The sequence below is a fragment of the Poecilia latipinna genome, unplaced genomic scaffold, assembly GCF_001443285.1.
Source record: "Poecilia latipinna isolate Pla-1442-1.1 unplaced genomic scaffold, P_latipinna-1.0 Scaffold540, whole genome shotgun sequence".
NCBI classification, from domain to species: domain Eukaryota; kingdom Metazoa; phylum Chordata; class Actinopteri; order Cyprinodontiformes; family Poeciliidae; genus Poecilia; species Poecilia latipinna.
In genome coordinates this window covers 148,773-175,532 of record NW_015113156.1, presented here as the reverse complement: position 1 = coordinate 175,532, position 26,760 = coordinate 148,773, and the positions used below count along the sequence as shown (strand labels likewise).

Genomic DNA, 26,760 nt, shown 5'->3' with positions numbered 1-26,760 from the left:
CATTCCTTGACAGGATTAGTATAATCTTCTCTTTTGTTAGCCCAGAGCACTTATTCAGATGACTCATCACTAATAAAAAGTCTAAAATATGGTGCCTTGAAAAGTATTCAAAACGTTTGAACTTTATTACATTTTACCATGTTGAACAACAAACTTGGGAATTTACGCCAAAGCAAAGTAATATATAGATAGTTGTAATTTATTTTCACAAATAAAATCTGTGTTTGCAGCCTGTTTTATAACCCAACTGCTTTGAACTTCTCCAAAGCTCTGTCACCGACCTGTCACCTGAGAGGAAAAAGTTTTGTTAATGCAGCAAGGATGTATTAAAAGTGTAAGGGCTGCTCATCAGAGGATACCCAAGCCACTTCACATTACCCAAACAGATTAAAAAAAAATTGGCATGGATGGTTTGTGTTTTGTCTTTTCATTCCACAGACGAAGCACTAACCCACTGCTGGAGCTTCTTGCTGTGTTTTATGGTGCTGTTTTGTATTATGTTCTCCAACCATCAGAATAAATGTTCTGTGACTTTCACAGAACATTTGCATTTATATTGAGATAAATTACACACAGACTGACTCTATTTACTAATTAGAATACTTTGGAAAGCCACTGGTTACACTGGATCTTATTGTGTCGGTACCAGAGTAAGAGAGTCTCAAAGAAGTGGAGCCACATATATCAGCTTTTTCTTCCTGTAAGCACTATTTTGTGTGGTCTATTGCTTAAAATCCCATTAATTAAAGTTAAGCTGACAAAATATGAAATGGTTCAAAAGACACTGGATCTCATAAGAATTTTACGTCTTCTTTAAACCATTTAATATTTTGAACATATAAACAAAAAAGTCATTTTTATTTTATATTTTTTCAGAAGCAAAAGAGAAGAAGCTCAGGTGGAGAGACAGACCCGAGCGAGGAAGGCCCGTCAGAAAGCCAGGTGAATGGCTGTTGAGTAGGTGTCTGCTAAGAACCTGATCAATCCCTGCTTTCTGTCTAGATTGCATCATTTTCTTTTCATGTGGCCAAAATCTGATTTAAAGTAATTTTCAACCAATTACGGTACACGTTTCTTGTTTCAAATATACTCTGCACATGAGCTCAGTTGCGTATTAATTTGATGTGAAAATAAACAGATCCAAGCTGTCCGAGTTGTCTGCCGTTCAACAGTTTGTCCTTGATTTTCTCCCCTTTTAGGAAAACAGAGATCCAGCTGAGGCATGATGAAATAAGACAGAAATATGGTGAGACCCGTTCTTTTGATGATGAAACTTGGAAATATCAGATAGGGATTTTAGGATATAACAATTCAGTAATGTGCTGCTTTTTTAAAAAAAGGATAGCACATTAAAATATATTTGATGAGGTAGTTAGAGAAAGTGAAGAATAACAAAGAAAAATTTATTTTCTTTTCAAGTGGTCAATGTTTCCATCTAGTGGATAAAGGCAGAACTACATTTCTCCAGTTACTGAAACTGTTGCTGTTTTATAAAATCCACATTTGCCATTATTAAACACTAAAAGTAACTAATGCAGTTAGCACAGTTTCCTAAATTCAATCTTTGTTCATGTATTTTTAATAGGCATAGCGAAGGAAAATCCTTACGCCCGCATGGATGATCATTAGGAGGTGTGTCAGTCAAGAGGATCTTTTTGATGCCAGTAACAATGAGATACAGTCATGAGTACCTATCGATAAACTGTGATCTTCCAGATTAATTTCAGTGTGACCGAGCTAAAAAATAAAAACCTTGTCTTTACTTAACACTTGTTTCACAAACAAAGGCCCCCTAATGTCTGATTAAAAGGATTGTTCAACTAATATGCTTTTCTGTGCACGTGTAAAACAAGCTGTAAGGCACAGTGTTGTCACCCAAGATAAGCTAAAACATCGATACTGAAGGATTTTACAGGCTTTGCAGTGTTGTAACAGCTATGCTTTCATTCTGCAGCAACATGACTGTGGTCTGAGCTAAAGGGCCTCTAACAGGTTTTTATTTTGTCTGATTTCAAACTTTATTAGATTAATCTTAAAATGTTTCAGAGTCTTTTAATGACGTGATTCATCAGATCTCTGTGTAGGTAATAATGCATTTGAAAATAAAAACAATAAACAATTGTTTGCTCTGCTTTGTTCTACGTATGTATTCATTAAAGTTCATTTCTCTGTTTAAAAAAAAGATTATTTTAATCAAAAATGGTGGCCTACTGAATAGTATGTCCATCCACTGTACAGTATATGCACTTAGTAGTTATTCAGACCTCCTTTTGCACACATTACTGGATTAATGCAGCGTAGCATGGAGGCGATCAACCTGTTGCACTGCTGAGGTATTAAGGAAGTCTAGGTTTCTTTCATAGCAGCCTGCTTTTGTTATCTCTGGTTTCTCTCATCCTCTGATACGAGCCACGATGCCCCACAGATTTTCTACCTGGCTTGACTGAGATCAAGCACAACGAGGTCATTAAAGCATCTATTACTACATTTGGCTGCGTGGATAGGTGTCAAGTTCTGCTGAAAAATCAAATCATCATCTCCATAAACTTGTCATCAGAAGGAAGGATGAAACACTAAAGTTTACTAGTACATAGCTTCACATACTTTTCCAGCCCCTTTTCAAAACCCTAATTCCAACCTGAATGCAATTTTTTTCAAGTTTGTACTAAGTTTTTAATTTTGGCCTTACAAAATACCAGAACTTGCACATAACTTTATCACTTTTGTCTTTCTGATGACATCATTGTAAAATATTTAATCAGTGATTGTCAGCTACTCAGTACTGCAGTGCAGAGTAATACATTTTACTCTTAAATAATTTCTTGAATAATTTTAAATCTATTTGAGTCAAAATATATTGAAGTAGTGCTACTACCTTTGCACAAATACAATGTTTGGGTACCTTAGCCTGATTTTATGGTAGTAGAAAAAGAAAGACAAAAAATGTATCATTTTGGAGTGGACATCAGCCAGTTAAAAAGTTGTATTCAAGTAAGAAGACCAACAAACCTGACTCAGACACAGTAGGGAGAATGGGCCGAGAAAAGAAATCCAAATCTGTCAGAGGATACAGATTAAAACTGAGGTCTACTTAATATCCAGGAAATGTATGTTGTTTTTGTAATTAAAAAAAATGCTCTTTGAAAAAATGGAAATGTAATATTTCTGGCATTTGGCAAATACAAACATTGTTGGTAAACTTAACAAACCTAAAACAGACAATGACAGACAATGAGAAAAATGGTTTTGTTATTACAGTGTGACTAAACATTTGGTTACCTGTATTTTCCTCCAAATAATTATTCTTTTTAATTATTATTTAAATTACATATTCTTAAGCAAGTAAAACATCAGCTTAACAGTGTGGAGCAGGCTTGCCATACACATTTAAATCGATATTACATATTTGGATTAATGATTAAGTATCCCTGCTGCTGGCTGAAGCTAGTTTTATTTCGTTAACACGGGATATGTCTTGAATTTCGTCATATCCGGCTTAGCTCTCTCACGGGAGTGCGCAAAATTTCTGTACGCGTATCCGCGGCCCCGTGAAGTTTGGGAACACGTGATCCCGTTTGGTCGAATCAGATTTTAAAGTTCTGTCCGGTGCGCGCTCTTGCTCCAGACGAAAGAGCCGGGCCGTAGGAGGTGAGAACAACCCGCCTCAGCAGCACCGAGACCAGGCTCCACGTTTGTTCCAGGCACCGGAGAAAGTAGCAGCATGTCTGAGGAGAAGCCAAAGGTTGGTACCGGGGTTCTGTGGCGAAAAGCCGCGTCCTGGTTCAGTGTTTAATGCTAATAATTACCGTAGTAAGTTTGCGCTAAAGGCTGCGGTAACCGTGTTTAAGCGGGCAGACGGGGAAAACAAAGGTTTGCGGATATTCTGGGTTTGTGCGCACATTACGCTTGAATTTAATATTTTTGATACGTAATCTGTAGTTTTACTTATTGGGCTGCATTTAAAATAATTTATATTCTTAAATAGTAGCATGCGGGATGGTTAGGGGGTAAATAATTTGCGTTTTCCCTGAGCGTTTGCGCCATTGTGGCTCTCTGCGCCAGTTTTCAGCATGGGCTAGCATGCTAAGCTAACCCCCTGGATGAACAGAAAGCGGCATGGATGTGTGAGACCTTCCCTCAGCGCTGAAATCTGACAAAATTGGCTCTAGCTAGTCGCTCCAGGCTAGTCCGCTTCTTGAGTTCGTGATGATGAGGATGAGTAATTTTGTTGCAGGAAGGAGTGAAGACGGAGAACGACCACATCAACCTGAAGGTAGCAGGTCAGGATGGATCAGTGGTCCAGTTCAAGATCAAGAGGCACACTCCGCTCAGCAAACTCATGAAGGCGTACTGCGAAAGACAGGCAAGCTCAGCCCCCTTTACACTGAAATACACCTGGTTTCTTTCCAGAAGTGTTTTTATATATATATATATATATATATATAAATTCAGACTTTACATCAAAACAGCTGGTTTCAGTTTTGAATTTGAGTTGTTTTTGTCTTTCACAGGGGCTTTCAATTCGTCAGATAAGGTTTAGGTTTGATGGACAGCCAATCAATGAAACGGACACACCTGCACAGGTTGGTAAAGCACAACATCGCACACTGTGGTGAAAGCAAGGTTACATATTTCAGTTTGCCTTTTGTGCCTCCAGATGTTTGGATGCTCCTTAAAGCATACAAAATAACTTTGAGAGTAGGGGAGCTCTGGGTGATATTTTGCCATTTCTTGTCTTGAGGAACCATTTTTATATTTATGCCCTTTTTTATATATATATATTAAAATATGCAATGTGGAAATTCCCTAAGAATTTATGACGTATGCTTTCAGGAAAAGGTAAGCTTTTACAGGAAACATGGAAGGAATTCGAAAGGGGGAGATTTTTAAAGATGCAAACAGGGAAACAATTATTTGAGATGTAGAAAATAGAAGAAGGGAGAAGTGACCTAAAATGAAATGAAAGACAGAAATAATACTAGGGTTGGAGGAGGAAGAAAATGAAAGGAAAAAAAGGAAGGTGGGTAGGACACATTTAGTTTTTCATACGTATGTTTTCTTTATTTTATGTCAATATTTTTCCAAGTCTTGGTTATAAATTTCTCAATTTTTCATATCAAAGTAAAACATCCTTAGTATCTTTAATGGTCATGATAAAAACAAATAAATGTAAGCATTTTTATATAAGTATGTGTTTGACTTTAAGTAAACACAACCTGAGCGTCGGTACATAATATAATGTTGAAGCGGAGGTTTAGGTAGTTTAATGATGTGGAGCTTTCGGGTGCGCTCCTTTCCAGTCAGCTGGTTGATGTGATGATAAAGCAAAGAAGGGAGAGGGGTTTCTATTGGACTGGGCGCAAAACATTAGTCAGCAGGAATCTGGAGACCCTTGGAGCGATCAGGGTTGATTGTTATTAACTGCTGACAATGTAAATGAGCTTTGTACTAAAAACTGCTAGAGATCCCCTGCTGGTTGGTTAATACACACCCTGGATTTTTGTAACTTCACTGACTTTTTTTTTTTTTTATAGTAATTGAGGCATTTTCCAAACTCAAAATTCTCTGCTTTAGTATTAAATCAAATTGGTAAAATCGTTATTTCGTTGTACAGCTAATAGCCTACAACCAGAGAAGGCATTTCTGTGTTACATGGATAAAACAAAAGCATAAACACACAATATGAAGTCCACTATATTGGCAGCATTTTAACACCTCGAGGCAGAGAGCTGTGTCAGTCTGGTGCTTCTCCTTTTGATATTTCGGTAGAGTTTTGTTCATTCAGTCAGTGTGAGGGAGTCTCTGATGTTGAGGGCCCCGTTCCTGCAGTGGAACTGAAGCGGACCCCGGCCACAGGGCCGGAACACTCCACTGACCCCTCAGGTCCCCTCACTTACTTTACAGTGGCGATGCAGTATGCTCGTCTGCCGTAAGCATTGCCTAAAATTTAGTGCAAACTCCTTCTACCCTCCACACCTTTCTGCTCTCCGGCTCAGAAATGGCGAGCAGTCAACCAATGTTCAGCAGTTAATCATAAAAACAATTGCCACTTCTTCACACATCCCAATATATACTCCAAGCATTTGGAAAATCTCATTGTAACTTTCATAGCTAGATTAAAAAAGGTGAGCTGAAGATGAAAGTAGCCATGTGACAATAGAAACATTTAGAATCATCATTACTGTTTCATCACACTTATCAGTTTTATCACAGCTTGTTGGAATATATGTAAAATGTGCAAAATGGATGATTGCAGACTGAATGTAATTTATTAATGGTAAAGCCGACAGCAAACTTTTTAATATTTGCAAGCATTCAGTGAAGGTTGCTTTGCTTTCATTGATCAAACTTTAAAGATTACTGTGAAAACACTTCTGACAGTTAGAAATGCACATTTAAAATTAAAGTTGCTTTTGAAACATTATAAATGAAACATTGATAAACATTCTGATGTATAATACTGCCACCGGACAAACTGTTGTTTCAATTGTTGACTGCGTCTTCTATGACTGTGTTTTCTGATGTAAAGTACTTTGAACTGCCTTGTTGCTGAAATGTGCTGTGCAAATACACTTGACTGATTGGTTGACCCTTAAAACAATGTGTGAAGTGGCCCCCAATAGAAGTACTGACGCAGCAAAATATCTCGCTTCAACGTTGTTTTCAAGTTGCATCTTTGAGTGTTTAAAAGAAATCATGTCGACACTTTTTTTTTAGTAACTTAATCTCTTTTTCCTTGCTTTCTGTGGAAACTGAGGGGGAAAAATATGCAATTCTCTTTGCTTTGGAATAAAACGCACACTGTTCTGGATGCATTTATGTGTATGAAGATTTCAGCTATTCTAAGAATTTTGAACTTCCCTCAAACTTGTTTATTTGAACAGATTTGTATGTCCTTGTGCGTGCTTCGTTTTATGACTAAATGCTTTTTGTTGCAGCTGGAGATGGAAGATGAGGACACTATTGATGTATTTCAGCAACAAACAGGAGGAGTCTACTAAGTGGCATTTGGACTATTGGTGTAACATCAGATTTTGTTCATGTTGTATTGTTTATTTCTACAAGTTAAGTTTTTTTTGTTTTTGTTTGTTTTCCTTTTCTGTGCTTGGCTCAATGCCAGGCTCATGTTTTTTGTCAGACATTCAGGGGTTGGGGGGCAGGGCAATCCTAAGTCTGAAATAATGCAGAGGAGCCCTTTTAAAAGTGTTTTATTCTCCTAAATGAACTATTTGTCTGAAGCTGGGGCTTACCTCAGATCGGACATCTTGTAAATGGAGGGATTGTGTGACAAGATGTGCTCAAAACTCTTGAATCATAAGCCTTATTCTGTCTCTCAATTTATAAGCATTTAGACTTAAAACGGGTTCAAATGTTTTAATTGACATACTGGTTAAGATATTGTGTGAAATTCTCCTCTGCTTGAGGCTGATTCCGATGTCTGATAGCATTTTTACAACCATGTAACATATTTAACATAAACAGGAGAAAATCTTGTGCAGCAAAGGGTTAAGTATCCATATTATATTTAAAGCCAATCTAAATAGTGTTGTATGGTTTGCAGGACCAAAAATGTGGATCTCTAAGGGTTGTAGATGTATAAGTTACTGTACATTGTTGGTTCCTTAGTCGTACGTAGGGAAAACCGTTTCCTTCACTTGTAAATTGACTTTGTCACATGTAACTAAACTTTCAGAGTGGAAAACCAGCTCACCTTTTTGGTCCATTACAGGCGCATTTGTATACATGCAAAGTCATGCAAACTGTCTTGACAATTTTTTGAATAGGTTTGTAAAAAGTTCATAATCTTTTTTTTTTTTTGGTAGCTGCCTATTGTTTATTACTGGGATTGTTTTTTTTGTTTTGTTTTTTTTTTTTTTGTTACCTTGAGAATGTCCTCCGGTGTTCTAAATGTAACTTTTAAGAGCAAGTAGGGACATTGGCTTTTCTTCCTCATTTGTACATTATTTGTCCCTGTTCAGTGTACAATAAATATAGTTTGATACCTCTTGAATTGTCTGCCTGACCTTCATTTGTGGGAAATTGCTGAGAGGATTTGCATAGTTAAATATTCCCATGAGCAGGCTGTATTGGGCTATAATTTTTATACAGTGCTATGAAAATGTGTTTGACCCCATTCAAGATTTTCTATTATTCTATTTTGTCACACTTAAATGTTTTAAATAATTATATCAAAGAAAATATGATTTAATACAAAAGGCTGCAAATAATTCCATAAATTAAAAGGGGGATCTTGAACAACTTGGTCCTATATGGAAAAAGTCCCTCCCTAAACCTAAATGCCATTAATCATTTGTGATGACTAATTATATACAACCATAGGGACTTCTGCCCATTGTTCATTGCAGAAATGTTTAAATCCATGTCCACTGAAGGGTTATAAAGCATGTTCATCCCATTTAAGGAAATGCCACTGCACATATATTACTAAACACTTTTGTTACAAGGTGAAGTAGGTTAAATCCTTGGGATATTTTTTTTTATAAAGATATAAAATGTAGGAGCGCTTTGACTATGGGAAAATATCCGTAATGATTATTTAGGACCTTAATGAGGGTTATTATTTACTGAATGGGTGTAAAATTCAAACGTCCACCATGAAATAGATTTGACCTTTTTCTGTGTAATACAAACAATATGCACTAGAGGGCGTGATTATGCCTTCGGTTGATTCTTTCACAGCTCATTTCAAACTCAAAATTCTGCAGCCCCGAAATTACAACTACAAAAGCATATCTGTTGCTCCAGACGAGGGCTGAAATCTCACGTACCTCCTCCTATTTAAGCAAACTTGATTTCACAGATGTTCTTGACCAGCAGCTAAGTGAACTCCCCCCATGAGGTTGCTCACACAAAGGTCTGATTGTGTTGCATTTATTTCTGGCACTTTCTTTGAATGTTATGTTTCCTCAGGCGGGTTTTAGATATCTGCATATTTCCAGAAATGGCTCAGAAACGCAGCCGTCTTATGCCCCCTCCGCCTATACATTTAACCTCCTGCTGATGGCTGAACCAGAACTTCTTTTTTTTTTTTTTTATGGACTGCTCACAGCTGGCTGGTGTAGCTACTTTGTGGAACATCTCAGCAAAGATAAACTGAGTCATCTCTGAAATTATGGAAAGAAAACAATGACATTGTTTACATAAACTGTGGGAGGTAACACTACTGCGTTCATTCAGTTTTTTTGTCAATAAAATGACCGTTGGTCGTATAGCACTCATGACTCATTACACAACCTCATTTGTTTGACAGTGCATTTATGAGAGCTACACTGATTGTTATTGTATTAGTGTTGATTCAGTGAACAGCTTGTGTCATGTGCCTTTCTGCTGTGACAGTGGTGAAAGGGTTGCTTATTCATAAGAATAAGAAGTAGTTCACTTACAGTCACATAAATGTCCATTCACACATAAAAACGTGTGTGAACAGAGGGTGATTATATTTTATTAAATTTGTATGTCGTATAGAAATACATTTTACGCTTGCTTAAATTGTTTGCTGTAATTTACCCTAGGGAGGCTTGTTTTGGACAATTTTCAAATGTAAGCAAATAAAAACACCTGAAATAAATCTTTTGGTGGTTGTCTCTAACAACTTTGCAGGTCTAGGGACTGATTTTATTTTATTTTTTTGCCCATTCTTCCCATCAAAATACCTCAAGCTGAGATTGGATTGGGAGTATCCATCAAGAAGAATCTCAATCCAAGTATCGGAGTAACATTGAAGTCCGGCCACAGATTCTCAATTGGATTTCGGTCTGGACTTTGACTGGACCATTCTAGAACATGATTACATTTTGATCTAACATTGTTACACTGTGACTTTTGTTGATGTCGTTTACGGGCTTAGGGTCGTTGACCTGTTGGAAGGTCAACCTTGTTCTGTGTTTCAAATTATTAGCAGACTCTTAAAGTTTTCATACAAGGATCACTGCATATTTAGCTCCATCCAGCTTCCTATCAGTTCTGCCCAGCATTCTTGTCCCTGATGAAAAAACAATTTTATTTATATCTCCCTGAGAAGTTATGAATGCCATACTCCAAAACATTTACAGCAAATATATACCAGTTTCAATTAATTTATTCCTTCAACAACTTTAAATTTCTTTGACCCATTTAAGTTGCAGCAGTCCAACTATTTAACCCTCCTCTTATGTTCGTTTCTGATGTACAGCAATAATGTTCGTGGGTCAATTTGACCTGCAACATAACAGGAGGGTTAACGTATATATTCAACAGTTGAAGAAAATGTCTTTTAATGAGGTATGTTCTATTATCTTGTTGATTCAAGTTTAATGTTAAATAAAATCCATTGATTATACAGTATGTTTTAAAAGACCATAATCCAAGTCAATTAAATACATTAAACTGACAACCTTAATGGACTTTAAGTATTAGCTGTTTATGATGCTCGTCACACTGCGAAGAAACTGCAGCCAGGAGAAGTCATATGGATGGAGAACATGTAATGATTTCATGAGGTCAGTCAGCTGTGCTTCCCATCCTCAGTGAGCTAAACTCAGATGTGACACCCTCCTCTGTGGAATCAGTCCAGCAGCCTGAATGGAGCCACTGTCCCTGTGGAGAACTTCTGGATTACCTCCAGATCTCCCCATGCTGATGTCACCTTCCAGAGCATGAAGCCAGTCCCCACCCTAAACAACAGATCCGATTTCTTTTCAGTGCATGTGAGTGATCTTGAAAACAGAAAACGAAAGAAGAGTGGCTTTTCTTCAGAGTTCCACAGAAAACGCAGTCATTACTCTTCCATGATGAAGAGTCACTGTCACTGCCTTGAATGGAGATGTGTACATAAACTGAGGGTTTACTTCCCTAAACATTCCTATAAAGATACATGTTGCAATTAGAATAATTACTTTAACATTGATTAGTGTTAAAGTAATCAATGTGGTACAATACAAATGTTTTGTGTTGTACCAACTCAACACAAAACATTTGTGCTCTGAAACTGATGTGGCTGAACATGAAAACCCAACTATGAAAAGCTTTTAATTTCACAATAAGTTTGTGATTAAATAAAATATGTTTGTATGGTTTGTCAGGGATATTTCCCACGAAATAGGTATTTGTTACAGTACACAAATTAGAATGTTAATGAAAAGTTCATTTATTTCAGTAACTCGAATCACTAACTGAATCACATTAAATATAATAATTACACATATGATGTTTCATGCCCTTCTCTCTGTTAATTATCATTTTGCATTTAAGTTAATGAAAACATGACATTTAATTTCTTAGAAGATTAGAATATTCAATTCCAAACAAAATAAAACATTTTCACACAGAAATTAAAATGAAATATTTTTGAGCTTATGTCAATATGTGTATTATTAGAACATTAGCTGAAAAACTTGTTGGGCACATGCAATGAAAAAACAAGTGGATGACTATACATTTATTTTTATATGTAGACCAAGTGAAACCAGATTTAACACACAATAAATGCAAATTTATTTCATCTTTAAAAACGATCTGAGGAAGTTTAAAAAGTTGGATTGAATGATTGACTTTGCATGAATCTTTTATCCCTAAGTACTTAGCGACAATGACCCAGTATCTTTTAGCAGGAGCTAATTCAGCTAAATACCGCTAAGGTTGGAGTACTTTCTATGAAAAAGGAAACAAGAAAAGCAATGATTTTTTGGATTCAAAACTACTTCTGAAATTAGAAGTTCTAGTACTTGTGGTTTGTGGTCCATTTGGTACGTTTTATTGCTTCCTGTTTGTAAGAAGATAGCAATCAAATGACGTATTTTATTTACACTATACATTGCTTCCTTCCTAAGGGGGACCTGTGGCGCTAACGTTGTTTGCTTTTTCAGTGAACTCCAACTACCACAATGCAACACCGTAAACTATCGTCTCCTTAGCTACGGGTTTGGGAGCTACGCCCCAACATGAAGTGAGAGGCTTGGCCCCGTGAAAGGGCTCCCAGAGAGCCCCCTCCTTCCTCCTTAACAAGCTGGTCAGCAGTGCAGGGATTAGGAAAGCCAGCTCCGCTCAGGGACTACAGACACACCGGGGATTGAAATAAGCGTGAATCATGCCCATCGTCATCTGTGTCGGCTGGGAGCGGAGCCGAAATTGTGAAAGATACGGATAATACTAGGAGGAGGAGGAGAGGTGGAAAGAGTCACGCTCCCAGGTCTTCCTTGTGGAAAATGCCTCATCGGGGACTCCGCTGCTGCCGCTCGGACCCGTCGCATTATGCCGCCCACCTCTCATGTGTTTTATTTTAAAGAAGAAGAAGAAGACGAAGAAGAAGAAGCAGTGACCTGGATAAGCCCGATAAGAGCCGCATAAACGGGCAGAAAACGTAAGGGCGTGTGGGATACACTTCCAATAAATTGCGGGGGATTTTCATCGAGAGTTAACAAGAAGGAGAAAAGTTGTGGCCGCTTGCTGGTGTTTTCTATAAAAAAAAAAAAAAAAGGAGCAAACATGGGGAACGCAGGGAGCATTGACCAGCACACCGACCACCGACACAACATGCCCCTGAAACTGCCCATGCCAGAGCCGGGGGAGCTGGAGGAGAGGTTCGCACACGTTCTGGTAAGAGGAAAAAAAAAAAAAAAGTTGTGTCCATGTGTCTCCCCTCTTTGTTCTCTCCACGCTTTAGTGTCCTGGGACAGGACAGCTGTGGACCTCTGTCCAGATCGCCTGAGAAAAATCTGTTGGCCATTTAGGGCAAAAACCACATTGAGAACAAAAACAACTCTTTACTAGGTTTAAAAGTGCATCCAACGTATCTGCGTTTAGAAAAACTTTCAGTTTGACTTTTAAATGTTATCAAACATTTCACTGCTGAACTGTGAATATTTTAGCTTTGCCTTTCAGTCAGTTAACCAGCCAAAAATATTTTTACTAAACCCCTCTTTAATACGACGTAGCAATGCAAAGCTTTCCACAACCAAAATAATCTATTTATGCTATATATATATATATATATATATATATATATATATATATATATATATATATATATATATAAATTGGACTTACATCCAGTCATCTACAAATATCAATTTTATTTCCAAGAAGTCTTCATTTTAAAGTTTTTTAGGAAAATTTGACAACACCGTTGACTGTCATAATTTAAAAGTTAAATTAAGGTAAAAATGACAAAAAAAAAAAAAAAAAAACCCAAAACAAAACTGTTCAGTTTATGAATAGCAGCTACGCTCTCCAACTACAGAAGTTTAAAAGAGCAATTTCCAGATGGGCAAAGTCATCAGTCCTTGGTTTATTGTGGACATTAGTCTATCCTCAAAGTGCAAAGTAAGACAAAGTTCTACAAAGTTTGAGAAAAGTTCTGGATTCTCTAAAGAGATGTCAACTTGGAGATCTCAAGTACTTGAAGATGCTAAGAATATATTCAACTACTGTAGGATAGGATTTTACCCAACATATCTTTGCATACAAAATGTACCAGTACTTTATCCAAGAAATCAGATTATAAAGTACTCTATAATGTATTCTTTGCACTCAATTTATTATAAAACGTACAGAGTTTAAATAATGTCACTATTCTGAAATTAAAGTTCCATCCACATAATCCATTTCTCTACTTAATCTGATTTGAAAACAAAACCAAAACACTATAAAACCAAACACTGTTTGGAATATTGCGACATGTTTCAGGCTGTGCAAGATGTAGGACGCACCTGCACCGTCGACATGGAAAGTCATTGGCTTTATTGCCCCAGTTTTCTTTCAACTTTATGAGTCCAGACGCCGGCTCACTGCTAAAGTCTTAAGTGCTCAGCATGCCAGGTCTTTTGCAGAAACTCTTGTCGCATCATAAAGTTCCAGTTGATCTGTCAACAATTATGTTGCAAGGCTAGATGGACTTTGAAAATTCTTCCAGCTGCTGTGTATGCCCAAGACAAGAACAAGTCTTTGGATTGGCTGCATGTCCTCCTGATGCAGTTGGGATCAAAAGCATTATTTGCAGTCGTTTTACAAAGTGTAATTAGGTAAGCTACTGATGTAGATAAGTAGTCTCTTTTTCTCTCTGTGTTTTTTTTTTTTCCCCTGCTTGCTGCTGAATAGACCTGCGCAGAGGAATAGTGAGGTTGAAATCTGAGAGCTGGAAAAATGTGGGTCAGACGTGATTGTTGCCTGGCCTGGTGTTCTCATACATCAGCTGTTTAGAAGAAAGATTTAACTTTAGTAAACATTTTTAACTGGTATTTGGTTTTGTTTCAGAAGTGTACTTCTCTTGTTAATGTTGAATTTTTGGACAGCATTTGCACAGATTACGCATTTTCCTCAGAAATGGAAGTGGGATTGTTGTTTGACAGACAGGCCTGTGGTTAGGGTGTGATTGCTGCTCATCGGATATGGATGAGTCTTTTTAATTGCCAGAGGCAGCTTCAGACTTTTTTTTTTTTGGTTTTTGGTGGGGAGGAAGTGTTGGAAAGCTTTGACGTCGTGTTCCTTGAAGGATTATTCGTACTCTTCGTTTTGAATGTCAGCAACTCATCTTCCTCCTCTAATTAGTGGGTTTAAAATGATGTGGATCCATAAAGTTTACTTTAGATAATCCCTCGTTATGTGGCTTTCCAGAAACAAACCTACCTGTCTAAACTGAAGATTTCCTGGACTGACCAACAGTAAAGCTGATCCTCATATAGCATGTCGGGGAACTCTCTCTCTCTTTCTGCTGCCAGCTTGATCCCTCATCTCTTGGAGAGATGGAAGCCCTTTGGCATCAGAAGAATTTGGTGCTATTACCAGAGCATTTAGTGTGAGTTACCACCCTTTAAACTCTAATGTGTATATCAGCTGTTGCCGATGTCGGTCAGCTCTTTTGAGTGGCTCTGTGTGACTCTGACCCAAGGACCAGATGATAAGCATGATCCCTCTCTCAGGCTTCTTTGTTTCCAAAGATGTTTTTAGTTCTGATGAGTCAAGATTTGTGCTTGGCTCTTGTTCAGTGCCACTCATTAATCACTTCCTGTGTAACACCTCCCCCACTATTAATAATCTATCTGACTAATTTACTCTTACATGAGTCTTGTTGTACTCTAATCTTCATACTTGGGACCTGTTGATCAAAGAGTAGTGCAGGACTGTTTACTCGCCAGCCGTAATGGGTCTGATCAACTGGCAAGCCCTTGCATCACAGCAGGGAGCTGCTGAGATTAAAGACCTCAGCTCTACGTGACCACATTTAAGCGGTCTGCTGAATTTCTCATTAGGCTACGCTGAATTTGAATTTCCACACTCTGTGATGTGGAAAGCCCTCCCTCAGCTCTAATATTAACTCTTCACATCTCTGACTTCTGTAGTCAGAAAGACGGTCACAGGGTTTGGAGGTCGAGTTGAAGGTAAAAAGTCGATACCACTTAAGCTAATAGTTTCTAAGTATCACCACACGAACTAAAAACTTTTAAAACATTCCTTCAAGTTCAACAGAATATGTATCAGTTTGTGGTGTATGTGTGTTTTTTTTATGTTGGAAAAAATGATCAGAAATATTCCTCTGAACATGGTTTTCATACCCCAAAGTCCAACATGGCTGCCACATTTTTAAAATTAGTGATGGGTGTCTCATTCATCAATTTCCCTCAATTATTCAAGGAGGGTGCCCCGCCCAAAGAAGATCACTGCATGTCGTAATTTTACTTGTTCACAGTTAATGCAATTAATCTTATCAGCCTAGCTAAACAATGACAGATTACATCATGAGCTAGTTCTGTCCTACGTCGTTGGTCCTCTACTTTTAGTTCTTTTTGTATGAAACACCAAATTTGACTAAGGCTAGATGAAAACACCTCCTTCATACTGTTTCACAGTCTTGTGCACGTGCACAGAAAAACACGTCACAAAAAAACCAGCAGAGCAGGCAAGGATATCTGCATTTGTTAAATGAGCTGAATTTTGTTTTGATGGCAGCACATACTCTCCTGTGAGTAGCAGCAGCAGTATGCAAAATAACCAAAGTTCTTCATGCCCTGCCCCTGACACACTGAAACATCCAGCCATAACTGAATAAAAGGTTTTGACCTGACTTGCCTGTCAGTGGAGAAATACTCTCTCGGGCTGTATAAGATTGAGCTTGGTAAGGAAATACGTAAGCATGATAGTTAGCGAGAGAGATACAGAAGAGACAGAATCAGATAAAATATGAGATCAAGAGACAGACAGACTCACCTAAATGAAGTAACAGATTAAAAAAACGATCACAAAAGAAAGCCACACTTATTTTTTTCCCTCTGGAATGTTCTGTTAAATATTTTGAAAATGTCAAATAACCTGCTGAAGTTTTTGTCTGTGAACACATCCCACATGACCAAATCTTTAGAGGAAAATGCTGTCGTATCTCTCACCCACATTACTGTAATCCGTTAAAGAGAAATGCATTGTTGGCTTGAGAAAAGATCAGGAGGATGAAATAGTCATTTTGTTGTAGTCTAAGCCTTCCTGTTATTTTTCAAAGTTTTGCACTCTTTTTTTTTTTTTTTTTTTTTGGCCCCGTGAATAATTGGCCCATATTATCTCTGTGAAAAATACAGTTAATTTAAAAAAAAAAAAAACTTCTTACATCTTTGTGCTTCCTGAATTTATTTTAAACATGTTATAATACCGAAAAATAACCATCTTCTTCCTTCAGTAACAACTTTTACAATGAAGAGTTGTGTTGCTACCACGACCTACTAGCATTTGGGTATGGTATGATCAATAAGCAGGAAAAAGGTAAAATGTTTTTGTTTCTAACACAGAACAAGATCTTTTTTAGTTTTCTTATTTAAACCGTTAAATTCCAGTACATTTCTGCAATGCATTTGTATTGCAGAGCTTTCCAACACTGCACAAGTTTTTTTTTTCTTTTTTTTTTTTCCCATCAGTTATTTGCTTTAGTACGTTACACCTTCAAGGTAGTAAGCCTGACAGGCTGAACAGAGTTGTTTGCCAAGTTTTATTTCCATATCTACACAAATGAAGTCACTTTTGACAATACCAGGGACTAAGAGTCGGTTGTATCTTCTTATTGATGTTGAGTTTAACAATTTCACAATTTATTTAGAAGGCAATTTAAGGATTTAACAGCCTTCATGTGAATGCATTTCCAGATTATGTGGGTTTACAACTTCAAAGGAAAACTAAAAAGCTGCAGTAGGTTAAGTTTTAACCCACCCTGTCCTGGATAAGACGATGTTTGAGTCTGCAGGTTCCTTCAAATGAAAAGCTTCCCTTGAATCCAGTCTCACGGATCCCTGGTGTTATTGCCTACTATTTGAAACAAACTAATTGTATTATAATTCCTCAGCCATGACGCAAGCTTTTGATTCACATGCGACCTTGGCCATGAAGTTAGTAGAAGGTTTAGCCCAAATAGTATCTTGTTTAAAGTACACAGTGGGCATTTTGCAGTTTGCATGGCTCCATTTAAAGCCTCGTTTGCACTAAGAGATCTGGCGATTAATTGTCAGAGTTTAAGGTTGATTGTTTCAGGCATGCAAAACTATCAGCGGTTATTATGCTTATATATTGCAGAGAGATGGTGGAAGAAAAGTGTTGACGACAAACATAAAGACGGCGCCTTCTTTGGAAAAATAGTTATTCCTTATGGGATTCACTGTAATTTTTCAGAATTCTCACATGTTTTAAAATGCACAAAACAAAAGTCAAAAGAAAAGTAGGGCAGCAGCCCTAAAGCACAAACCTAAATGAGGACGTATTATTCCCTTTAACGCCTGGATGGGGCCTCATGGGTAAATATCTGTGATTAAACGTGGAATTCTGCAACTCCTCTGGTTTCTATATTATCTATCATGTATGCCTACACAGTGTGCAGTGGTACATTTAGCTCACAAGATTAGGCAGAAGTTGATATTGGGCTCTGAGTGTCACTGTAGCATGTTCTCTCCTTGGTTATTTAAGGATGTCATAATCCTACAAGACTTCAAAGCTTTGAATAATTGTTAAAAACAAATAAGCCTGGTATTTTTCTCTTGACTTTGAAATATCTCAAAAGAAGGGTCCTCAAGAGGCAGAACAATATCCGGAATGGGATTTCTGTGTTTTCCATTTTTGAGTCTTGATATAAACCGAAGTTTATATCAAGACTCAAAAATGGAGCTCAAACAATTGGAAAGCTTGGAAAAATGTTTATTTCCCAACTTTATTTTCTAATCCATTGTTTAAGTTTGGTGTCCTTGCTTTCCTGCTGTTTCTTCCTTGTGTCTCCCCCTCCTTTCTTCCCTTTCTTGTCCTTCTTGACTTCTTTTTTGAGGGGGTTTTTTTTTTTTTTTTTTTTTTTACAACGTGTTGATCATTAATCTGTTCTCACAAGCATTTTTTTATGTCTCCAGTCTGATCTGGCAAATGAATACAAGACACGATTAGAGTTTGAAACGCTGACTTTAAGATTTTTAACAAAGCCAGAGTTCCTAATTATTCTGGGAAAAAAAACTCAAAAATCCTGCAATTTGGTAAAAAAGTATTTTCTGAGTAAGATGAGTAAAAAACCAAACAAAAAAAACTTTATTTCCAACTTAATGTTTTTACCAATTAGCATATCCAGCCATCTGTCTCTCTGTTTATGGTCTGTCCATGCCTACAGTCTGCCTGTACAAAACAAACTTTAAAACAAATTCATGATGAACTGCAGTTTATATTAGGACTCCAAAATGGAGCACAAACAATTAAAATATTATTCAAACATTTAACTGTGAACATGCTAAAGAGAGGATTAGATGAGAAATATTTTAACGCTGTAGTGCTGAGAGATCTTATACCAAATTAAACCTCTAATATCATGACTGTGTTGTTTTGTTTCTCACAGTCTGAATGTCAAAAATTTGCTTGAGAAAAACTAGCTCCGGGCCTGATGCCTGTTCTCTGGCCTCAGTTAACCACAAAGCTGACGTCAAGTAAAGCTGCACCCACATCCATTATGCGATTGCACTTAGAAACTCCTTGAGCTGCTGTGATATCATTACTGCTATCAGTGATGTAAAGAGGTTACATGTTTAAGTGCCATATGGGGGACTACAGGCTTAGCTGCTGCAGTTGTTGTTCTTGCTGCTCCTCTCAATAGTCCAGATTACATCTAAGCTGCTTTGTTTGAAGGCGGCTGAAGTGCCAGGAGTTATTTGTGTTGTGGGGTTCTGCGTCTGAAATCTACTCTGGATTAATCACAAGAGTGGCCTTTCATGTTCGACTGAAGCCTCATTTGTCACTCTGACGGGTGTAGAATGAGTGGGCTGGTTACCTGGGCTCTGCTTCAACCTCCACCATCCCCGGCTGAATTAAGCTTTCATAGAACTGATATTAAACCAGTTTTAAATTTCACGCTAGATGCGCTTATAAAGTTGCACCAACAGATGCTATGTTGTAACTTTCCAAATGAATAGTGATGTCTAAGATTGATTTGCATTTGGACAAAAACAAGAAACCAAATGAGAAGCAAAAATATTTCACCAAGTCAACAAAGAGAACTGATGAAAAAAAAAAATGTCTTAAAGTAAATAGATCTTTGATTTGAGATCCACAGTGTTGCCCTGAATAATATAGAAAAATCCAGCCTTAACTTGGATGTATCTTCTCTGTCGGGAGAATAATATTTCATGTTAAAATGTAGTAAAACTATTACAACTGACATTGTCATTGGTGCCCACATAATTTTGCTAGTAGTAGGCAGGAGTAGAACCCATATTTGTCTTGCCACCACACAGAGTGAGACGAACAATAAGGGTGCTGGAAAAAAAAAGTCTCAATTTCTCACCGCTGCAAAGAGTGGCTTCTAGAGGTCACCAAGTCTCCATAACAACCATTAGACGCCACATACATGCCAAGAGATTGTTTGGCCACGATGGGAGTAGAAAAAAAATGTCCTTTCTGTCCTACGAACCTAAACATGCAGAGTTGGCTCAACTCTTCAGCTCAAGCAGTGATAATTTGTAAGATGAGAATTTTTTTTTTTCCCTGCAAAATGCACTCTCAATTAAGGAGGAATATGTGTAAGCACCTCTTTTACACAGCTGTTAAGTATGGAAGTGGATTAGTGATGCTGTGGGCCTGTTTCTCTTCCTAAAGCCAGGGAAACTTTTAAGTGCATCATGCAGAATTTATATAGGAAAATGGCGTTCTCTGTCAAAAAAGATGAGAAGTAGTTTGTCACTGGATCTTTCAGGATGATAATCATTCAAAACACTTTGCCACGGTCACACAGAAATGCATTAGCAAACACCATATCAAACATCCTCCCAAGTTTTCAGACCTAAGTACAATAGAAAAATTTTGGAGCAAGCTGTAAAGAAGAGGGTGTAGGAGAAAACCCAGGATTCAGGATGATCTAAAGGAATTGAGCAAAGAGGAATGGTCCTGCCTGTATGCTTCATGGAACATGTTGATCTTAACATGTTCCATGTTAACGGAGGAAGTGCTTTTTTTATTGGTGAGTGGAAAAATTGACAGCATAACTGGTTAATTCTTTTTCCACTGAATGAGTGTACAGGCGTGTTAAACGTTACGTGTGGATTAAGGATGCATTTATGCTCCCTTTTTACACATTCATATTGTGGTTGCCCTTAATTGTGGCATACAGTGTGCCCGTCTTGCTACCCGTTCACAGAATCCAGGAAGTGAATAAGTTAACCTCCTTTATTTATTTTTTTTCCATGTCGACTCTTCTTCATTAAAAAGCAGAACAATGGTTGTTGTCTGAGGCGCAGAGGGTGAGCGGTGGCTGAAATCCCGTGCGTCAGCTCCACAGAACAGAGGTGCTCTTTATTCCCTGGGGTACCCGAGACGGAGCCTGGCACTGGACCCAGACCCGGCAGCCTGTGAAAGACCACCGCTCGCACCCTTGTGTGCATGTGCGTACGTGTGGGTGGATTTCTGCTGTGTTGGACCAGCCGGATGCTCACCCTCCAATTAGCCACAACTGAGCTGAGCATGAAATGCTTGGGGAGCTGTGAGATTGGACTCATGTTCTGAAAGTTGGAGTGGATGTGAGATTCAGCTGCCTTCAGAGACAGATTACTGATTTGAAACCCAATTCTTGGAGTCAAATGGTGTGTTCTGATTAGCCTGAGGGTTCGCTTTAATCAGGCACAGCTGAGCTGAAATGAGTCTTATTACTTTTCAGTTCACTTTTGACATCTTTCTGGGTTTTATTTTTGTTCTTGCCTGCGTGGGTTGGAGACGCTATAGCTTTCAGTTTGATGATATGTAGTCATGAGTTTATCTAACTTCATTTGGCTGCTGATGAACCAGTTCCCAGAACACTCGTTAGACAACAACAAAGAAACTATGAGCAGAAATGTCCTTGCAAATTTGACATCAGTTCCACTCACACTCATTGTGTTTTGACTTGGCCATTTTTATCTCAGCTTCAGTGTGTGTGTGTGTTTTTTTTTCTCCCTGCAGGTGTAGTCTTACATGGCCTTGAAAAGACCAGTCTAGTTCTTTTATTCGGTGTCAGTACATTGGCAGCGTTATTCAACTGGACTGGTCCAAGTTGATACAAAAGAGTAACGGAGACCCAACTCAGGGGAGAAGTGCATTATGGTGAGGATTTGTTCAGGGTCCAAAGTGCCTGCTGTTCCATAAAGCCAAGCCATGCAACAGAGCACAGTTTCTATACAGTCTTGAGAAGTATGGAAGTTTGAAATGTGTAGGAATCCTGAGAGAGGTTTTAAAAATGTAATCTGAAGAGGTTCAGCAAGATCTTTAAACGTCCGTGTCATTGTGACAAATAAGTAGGTTGTGGCATCAGGCCTGGTCTTGTCTGAGGACCAAGGTTGTTCTCTTGCATGCTTTACAGACCTTGGCTTGTTTAGTTTGTTTGCAGTTTGATTTTAGTCAGTCAGAGAATCATGAAAATGTTTCAACTTGCTGGTATAGTCATTATTCATTATAGAAATCAGTTCAGAATGGGAGGTCCTGCTGCTTTTACATGCCCCTCAATGCAATTGTCTTCTGTTTTGAATAAAGTGCCTCCACTTTTCTCCAAACTGTTGAAGTTTTAAGATGTGATCATTTCAAATGTGGGAGACATAGAGTGGTGAATGATGAACGTTTCCCTTGATCAGCAATGACCACAGAGACCAAATACAAACAAATCAGATTTTTGTTTGCTAAACACTTAAAACCCACTCATTTTCTTTGTTAAACACATTAAGAAACAGCAGGTTTATCAATGCGCTTTGTTTTGGGGTCAGTCAGAATCAGATAAAGGTTAGGGACATGTGCTTTGTTTCGGGAATGGGGATAATCTTGTAATCTCATTATTTCCTGTAGGAATCAAAACTACTCCCTCTACCAGGGAAGCTGCTGCACTTTTTTTTTCTTCTTTTAGTGACACATTGATTAAAGTCGTGGCCGATTTATTTTTTTTTATATCTGGTTTTTGTAGAGATTTGACTGTTTTCAGCCTTCATGCTTTAAGCTGTCATTATTTGTATTGGAAGCAAAGGAGAAACCACGCTATGCATGTTTGAGGAGCAGCTGTAAAACAAAGTTTATTTAACATTTTAAGATAAAGACAAAATGATTAGTTTATTTCGTTATTGATTTTATTTTTGCAATTAGCTCAGTTAGAGTGGTTAGTCACTAACTGTAAACAGCAACTTGTGAATATCACTAGAGAAGACTGATTATTTTGAATAAGGTGCCAGATCCACTGGAGACTTTTTTCACTTTTAACAAGGCATGTTCCCCTGTTTTAAGTGGAAACATTGTTGTTGTTTTTTTTTTTTTTAAAAAAAAAATATATATATATATATTAAGGAATTATTGACATAAAAATAGCCAACTTCTTACTTGTATGATCCAAAACCTAATCTGAAAATAATTTTTAAAATAGGTTTTTTTTTGTTGCAGTTTACCTTTTAGGCTAAAATATGTTTTTTTTTTTTTTTTCAATTTATCAAAAAATACTTATTAAATGTCAGTTGTACGTGACATAAGTTTGGAAAATTGCAGAAACTGACAAGGATGTGTTCTGAATAATTCTTTGGCATAATGTATGCTATGTTTTTTTTTTGAAGATTATGTTTTCACTTAGATAAATTATAGTTTAACCACAGTTATTAATTTACCGTTAAAATATATAAAATTTTTAAATAAATATTCACTCCTAGATTACACAAATGAGACCATAGAAGTTATAATCAAAGTTAAACAAAAGGGCAATAAAGTGGTTGTGACTCCAAATATTCTGGCAGAAATGTCAGTGAAACACTGTTGGCGTGAGGTTTGTAGGTTTAATAAAAACAAAACAGGAACTGAAATGCCAGTTCTGACCAAAGTTAGTGTTGTGTTTCTAAATGTGAAAGGTCATTTAGGTTTGATTTTAAACTTTAAAACCTACTGGTACATAGAGAAACGACACTGACTGGAAGATTTGAAAATGTTTACCACAGTTTAAGCTTGTCAGAAGAACATGATCCTTCTCTAGGAATATGGTCCAAGCATTCTGTATGTAGGCTGGATTTATGTACAGACTTTTACACTCTTCTTTTTTTTCTTTTTTCTTTTTAAAGTTTTGTTTTCGATAAACAGTTTTTCTGATTCATCAGCTGTGGACCTGGAATCCAGCTTGGACACCACCTCAGTCCAGACTCTTTCGCAACATCACAACATCTGGTCTGCTCCTCTGTGACTCCATGTATCTCTTGTTTTATTTGGACAGCGCCCCGCAGCTCCAAACCATCCCCGTAATGCTCTTCCGGTGTTTGGATGACATGATCGTGCTGTTTCATTTGGCCAAAGTTGTTGTTGTCCACAGCATATGCATTTCACCCAACTTATGTGATATTATGTTCATTTAGCCAGCGCATAAATGAATAATGAAGGTTTTATAAATTTAATATCCTAAGGAGCATTGGGGAAAGAGCTGTTGGATCAGTTTGGCTCTGAGTTGAAGCGTACGCAGAGGAAGCAAAATGTGATTCCACCCATTTGCAGCTGCTTAATTTAAAGTTCCTGTTCCTTCTCTGATATTTTCTTGGATTTCTTGATTTTGTTGACTATAAACGTAGCTACATGTTTTCAGTTTAAAAAACAAAACTCATAATAAAGTACCATTAAGTACAGTGAGATATATTCCAAGTGATTATTTCTGTTAATTACGGATTACAGCTAATGAAAGACTAACATTCTGTCTTTCAGAAAACTTAATAATTTCACAGAACCACTAAAAATGTTATGGACTACAAATTACAGCCTTGAGAGGATTATAAAACGGTCTACTCAGTGGTGTTACAAGCTGATCACCTCCATGTCATACTGCATTGATGCAGTAATTCAAGTCAAAGGAGCCCTGACCAAATTTAAAGTCTGTATACTGTACAGTTAATGGACAGATTTCACATTATGCTGACATAACTTTTTATTTCTTATTAAATATTTTTTTTTCTGAGAAGCTATGTTTCTCCAATCTAAAGCTGTCCTTTAGAGTAGTTTCTTGTAAATGGCTGTGACAGACTGAACCTACATGAGATTATAACTCATCACACTGAGCTAAATGGATAGAAGACCGCTAGAATGAGGAGGCAAAACAGGGCTAGGTCCATCCGATCTGCCCATTTGCTCTCAAAACATTCCGGTGAGCAGCTTCACGAACAGGAAAGCTGTAGTTGAGTCAATGGGGATCCTGGGGATTACGATGATAATCTAAGTACAGACAGGGGACACCTGTGCCCCCGAAAAAGAGGCGGAGGATTATGGAGCCACACTGTGCTAATAAGCGGTGCCAGCTTCCTTCGGATGGAAAAGAGTTGGAGTAGAGCTCATTTCTCCTTTCAGTTTATGCCTGAGAGCAGTCACTATGACTACGACAGGCCATTACTCATGTGTTTCGTATGGCGCGATTGTACTTTTCTTATGTATGTGAGCTCCATGGATATATAAGAACAGCTATGCTGTCTTGGAGGCTTTTTTGTTATACCATGCAGCACAAACTTTATCTGTTGCACAATTGAAAGAGTTGTCAATGAAGCAAGCAATTTGAAAGAACAGTATGGTAATCACTCATTTCCGGAGTATTGAGTAACTTGTGACTATTTGCCGTGACAAATTATTATACTGATGTAATCTGAGGTTTTGTTGTGGTGCCACGCATTCATTTGAGATGATTAGGCTCAAAGGAAATGAAGAGGTGATAAAACCAGAATCAAACCAGATTGGGATGCTGCTTTGGAACTGAAAAGCATGTTTGTTAAACTAGCTTAAAAAACAAAACAAAACAACTTTTGGCTCATTTCTTGTTTGCTGTCAGGGCTGAGAAATCAGTTTTGATGGCTTGGATCACAAAATTCTGCATGTTTAATGGGAATAGTTTTGGTTGTGTTCCCTAAGTGGGAACAGTAGAAGGAGCAGGACATGAGTATTTATGTAACTCAACAGCTCATCTCCCATAAGGCCATTATGATGGATAACAGAGTGGGTGGGGGCTTTGAGATGTTGCACTGCACACTCGAACCAGACTGTTGTTGTTTTTTACCTAACAAAACCATGAAATAAGTTGGAACTCTGGACTTTGGGACATAGCAGAATAATGTTGTCTTTATAATTCTTTCTACCAATCAAGTAATTATCTTATTTAGTTGCATTGTTTCATTGGGGATCGGTTTGCATATACATCTCACTCTTTTGTCTTTTAGTACTTCTGTCTCATGCCCCCAAATGCACAATTTTATACTTAAATAATTGCGTATCAGTTTAATTCTCTTGGTAGTTCGTGATTTAGTGACTTACTGATTTACATAAATTATGGAGATAAATATTCATTAAAATGTACTGATTTTACAAATTTAATTGTATGTTTTCTTTAACTATGATAACTCACTTCACTAGTGCCTGGTTCACATGGCAGGATAATTGACAATTTTTGACCCCATTTTCATAATAATACTCCTACAAACAATATGTCACATAACTTTAAAGACTTCTGACTCTGCCCACACTAAGTAGTTTTCTTCTACACGACTTGAAAGCATGCAAGTCATTTGCTTTTGGAAGTCCTTGGTGACATGTTTAAAGGCCTCTTCTGAGCTGCAGCTGGGGCCATATTGCTTTTTCAATATTTGGTCTAGAGTTATTTTTTGATCTAACAAGCTCTTCCATCAGTTCTGGCACAAAGGGGTCTGTTTGAACATCTTGCCATGTAAAACACTTTATTGATGGGTCCACCACCATCAAAGAGGATTTCTTCTTGCTTTGTATCTTTTCACGCTGTTGCTAGCTGAATTTGGCCCTTCATGTGGGCTATGTGTTTGCTTTTCTAGCCAGCTGTACGCATCAACATGCGTAGACCTCATGGAAACTAATGCTTTCTGAACCGTCTATTTTTGCTACTTTTATGACAGCATCTGGCTAATGAGAGGATTAGTAAACATTATTTTCTACTTAGTTTTGAAATTAAGACTTTATGGGTTAAAATCAAGATGAGTCATAGGCATAGCTGAAAAATACCCTTCAGGCTATATACAGGTCTATTTTTGTCATAACTTGTGTACCAATTGCTCACCTTTTAAACTAATTGACCCATTTTGTAAAAAACAAGCCCATCTGTTAGTGGGACAAAACATGTAGGAATACAAGTGCTATAGTTGCAGTGCTGTATGTTGCTTCTCTCTCAAGCTTGCTGCACAATTATGTCTTACTGGTTTTTAACATGACACCATGTTGCAGACCTATTTCCAGAAGTCTGCAGTTCATATTCATGTTCATATTCAAAAGAAGTGTCGAGACTTGTTACTG

General features: G+C 37.6%; 3 protein-coding genes across 14 annotated transcripts in view; all 3 read left to right on the top strand.

Moving 5' to 3' along the window:
- Positions 1–2,131, top strand: part of pttg1ipb (PTTG1 interacting protein b) — a 10,621-nt gene extending 8,490 nt beyond the window's left edge. The window contains exons 5-7 of the mRNA XM_015041163.1: positions 877–942; positions 1,200–1,246; positions 1,586–2,131. Of these exons, the coding sequence (XP_014896649.1) occupies positions 877–942; positions 1,200–1,246; positions 1,586–1,629 (157 nt within the window). The 3' untranslated portion in view covers positions 1,630–2,131. The remainder of the gene's footprint in view (positions 1–876; positions 943–1,199; positions 1,247–1,585) is intronic.
- Positions 2,132–3,600: 1,469 nt separating this feature from the next.
- sumo3b (small ubiquitin like modifier 3b) lies at positions 3,601–8,011 on the top strand. Its single transcript, XM_015041162.1, has 4 exons — positions 3,601–3,742; positions 4,235–4,363; positions 4,512–4,583; positions 6,939–8,011. The coding sequence occupies exons 1-4, from the start codon at positions 3,722–3,724 to the stop codon at positions 6,999–7,001; spliced, it is 285 nt and encodes a 94-aa protein (XP_014896648.1). The 5' UTR covers positions 3,601–3,721; the 3' UTR covers positions 7,002–8,011.
- A 3,896-nt stretch (positions 8,012–11,907) lies between these two features.
- Positions 11,908–26,760, top strand: part of fmnl2a (formin-like 2a) — a 56,245-nt gene continuing 41,392 nt past the window's right edge. For 6 of the 12 annotated variants that reach the window (XM_015041156.1, XM_015041150.1, XM_015041154.1 and 3 more), the window contains exon 1: positions 11,910–12,594. In XM_015041156.1, the coding sequence (XP_014896642.1) occupies positions 12,484–12,594 (111 nt within the window). In that variant the 5' untranslated portion in view covers positions 11,910–12,483. Of the gene's footprint in view, positions 12,595–26,760 lie in introns of all 12 variants that reach the window. The other 6 variants (XM_015041157.1, XM_015041151.1, XM_015041155.1 and 3 more) reach the window with 3 other exon arrangements.

Coding starts and splice junctions, on each gene's coding strand:
- sumo3b (XM_015041162.1), top strand. CDS start 3,722: ATGTCTGAGGAGAAGCCAAAG. Junction 3,743..4,234: donor TGTCTGAGGAGAAGCCAAAG/GTTGGTACCGGG, acceptor ATTTTGTTGCAG/GAAGGAGTGAAGACGGAGAA. Junction 4,364..4,511: donor AGGCGTACTGCGAAAGACAG/GCAAGCTCAGCC, acceptor TGTCTTTCACAG/GGGCTTTCAATTCGTCAGAT.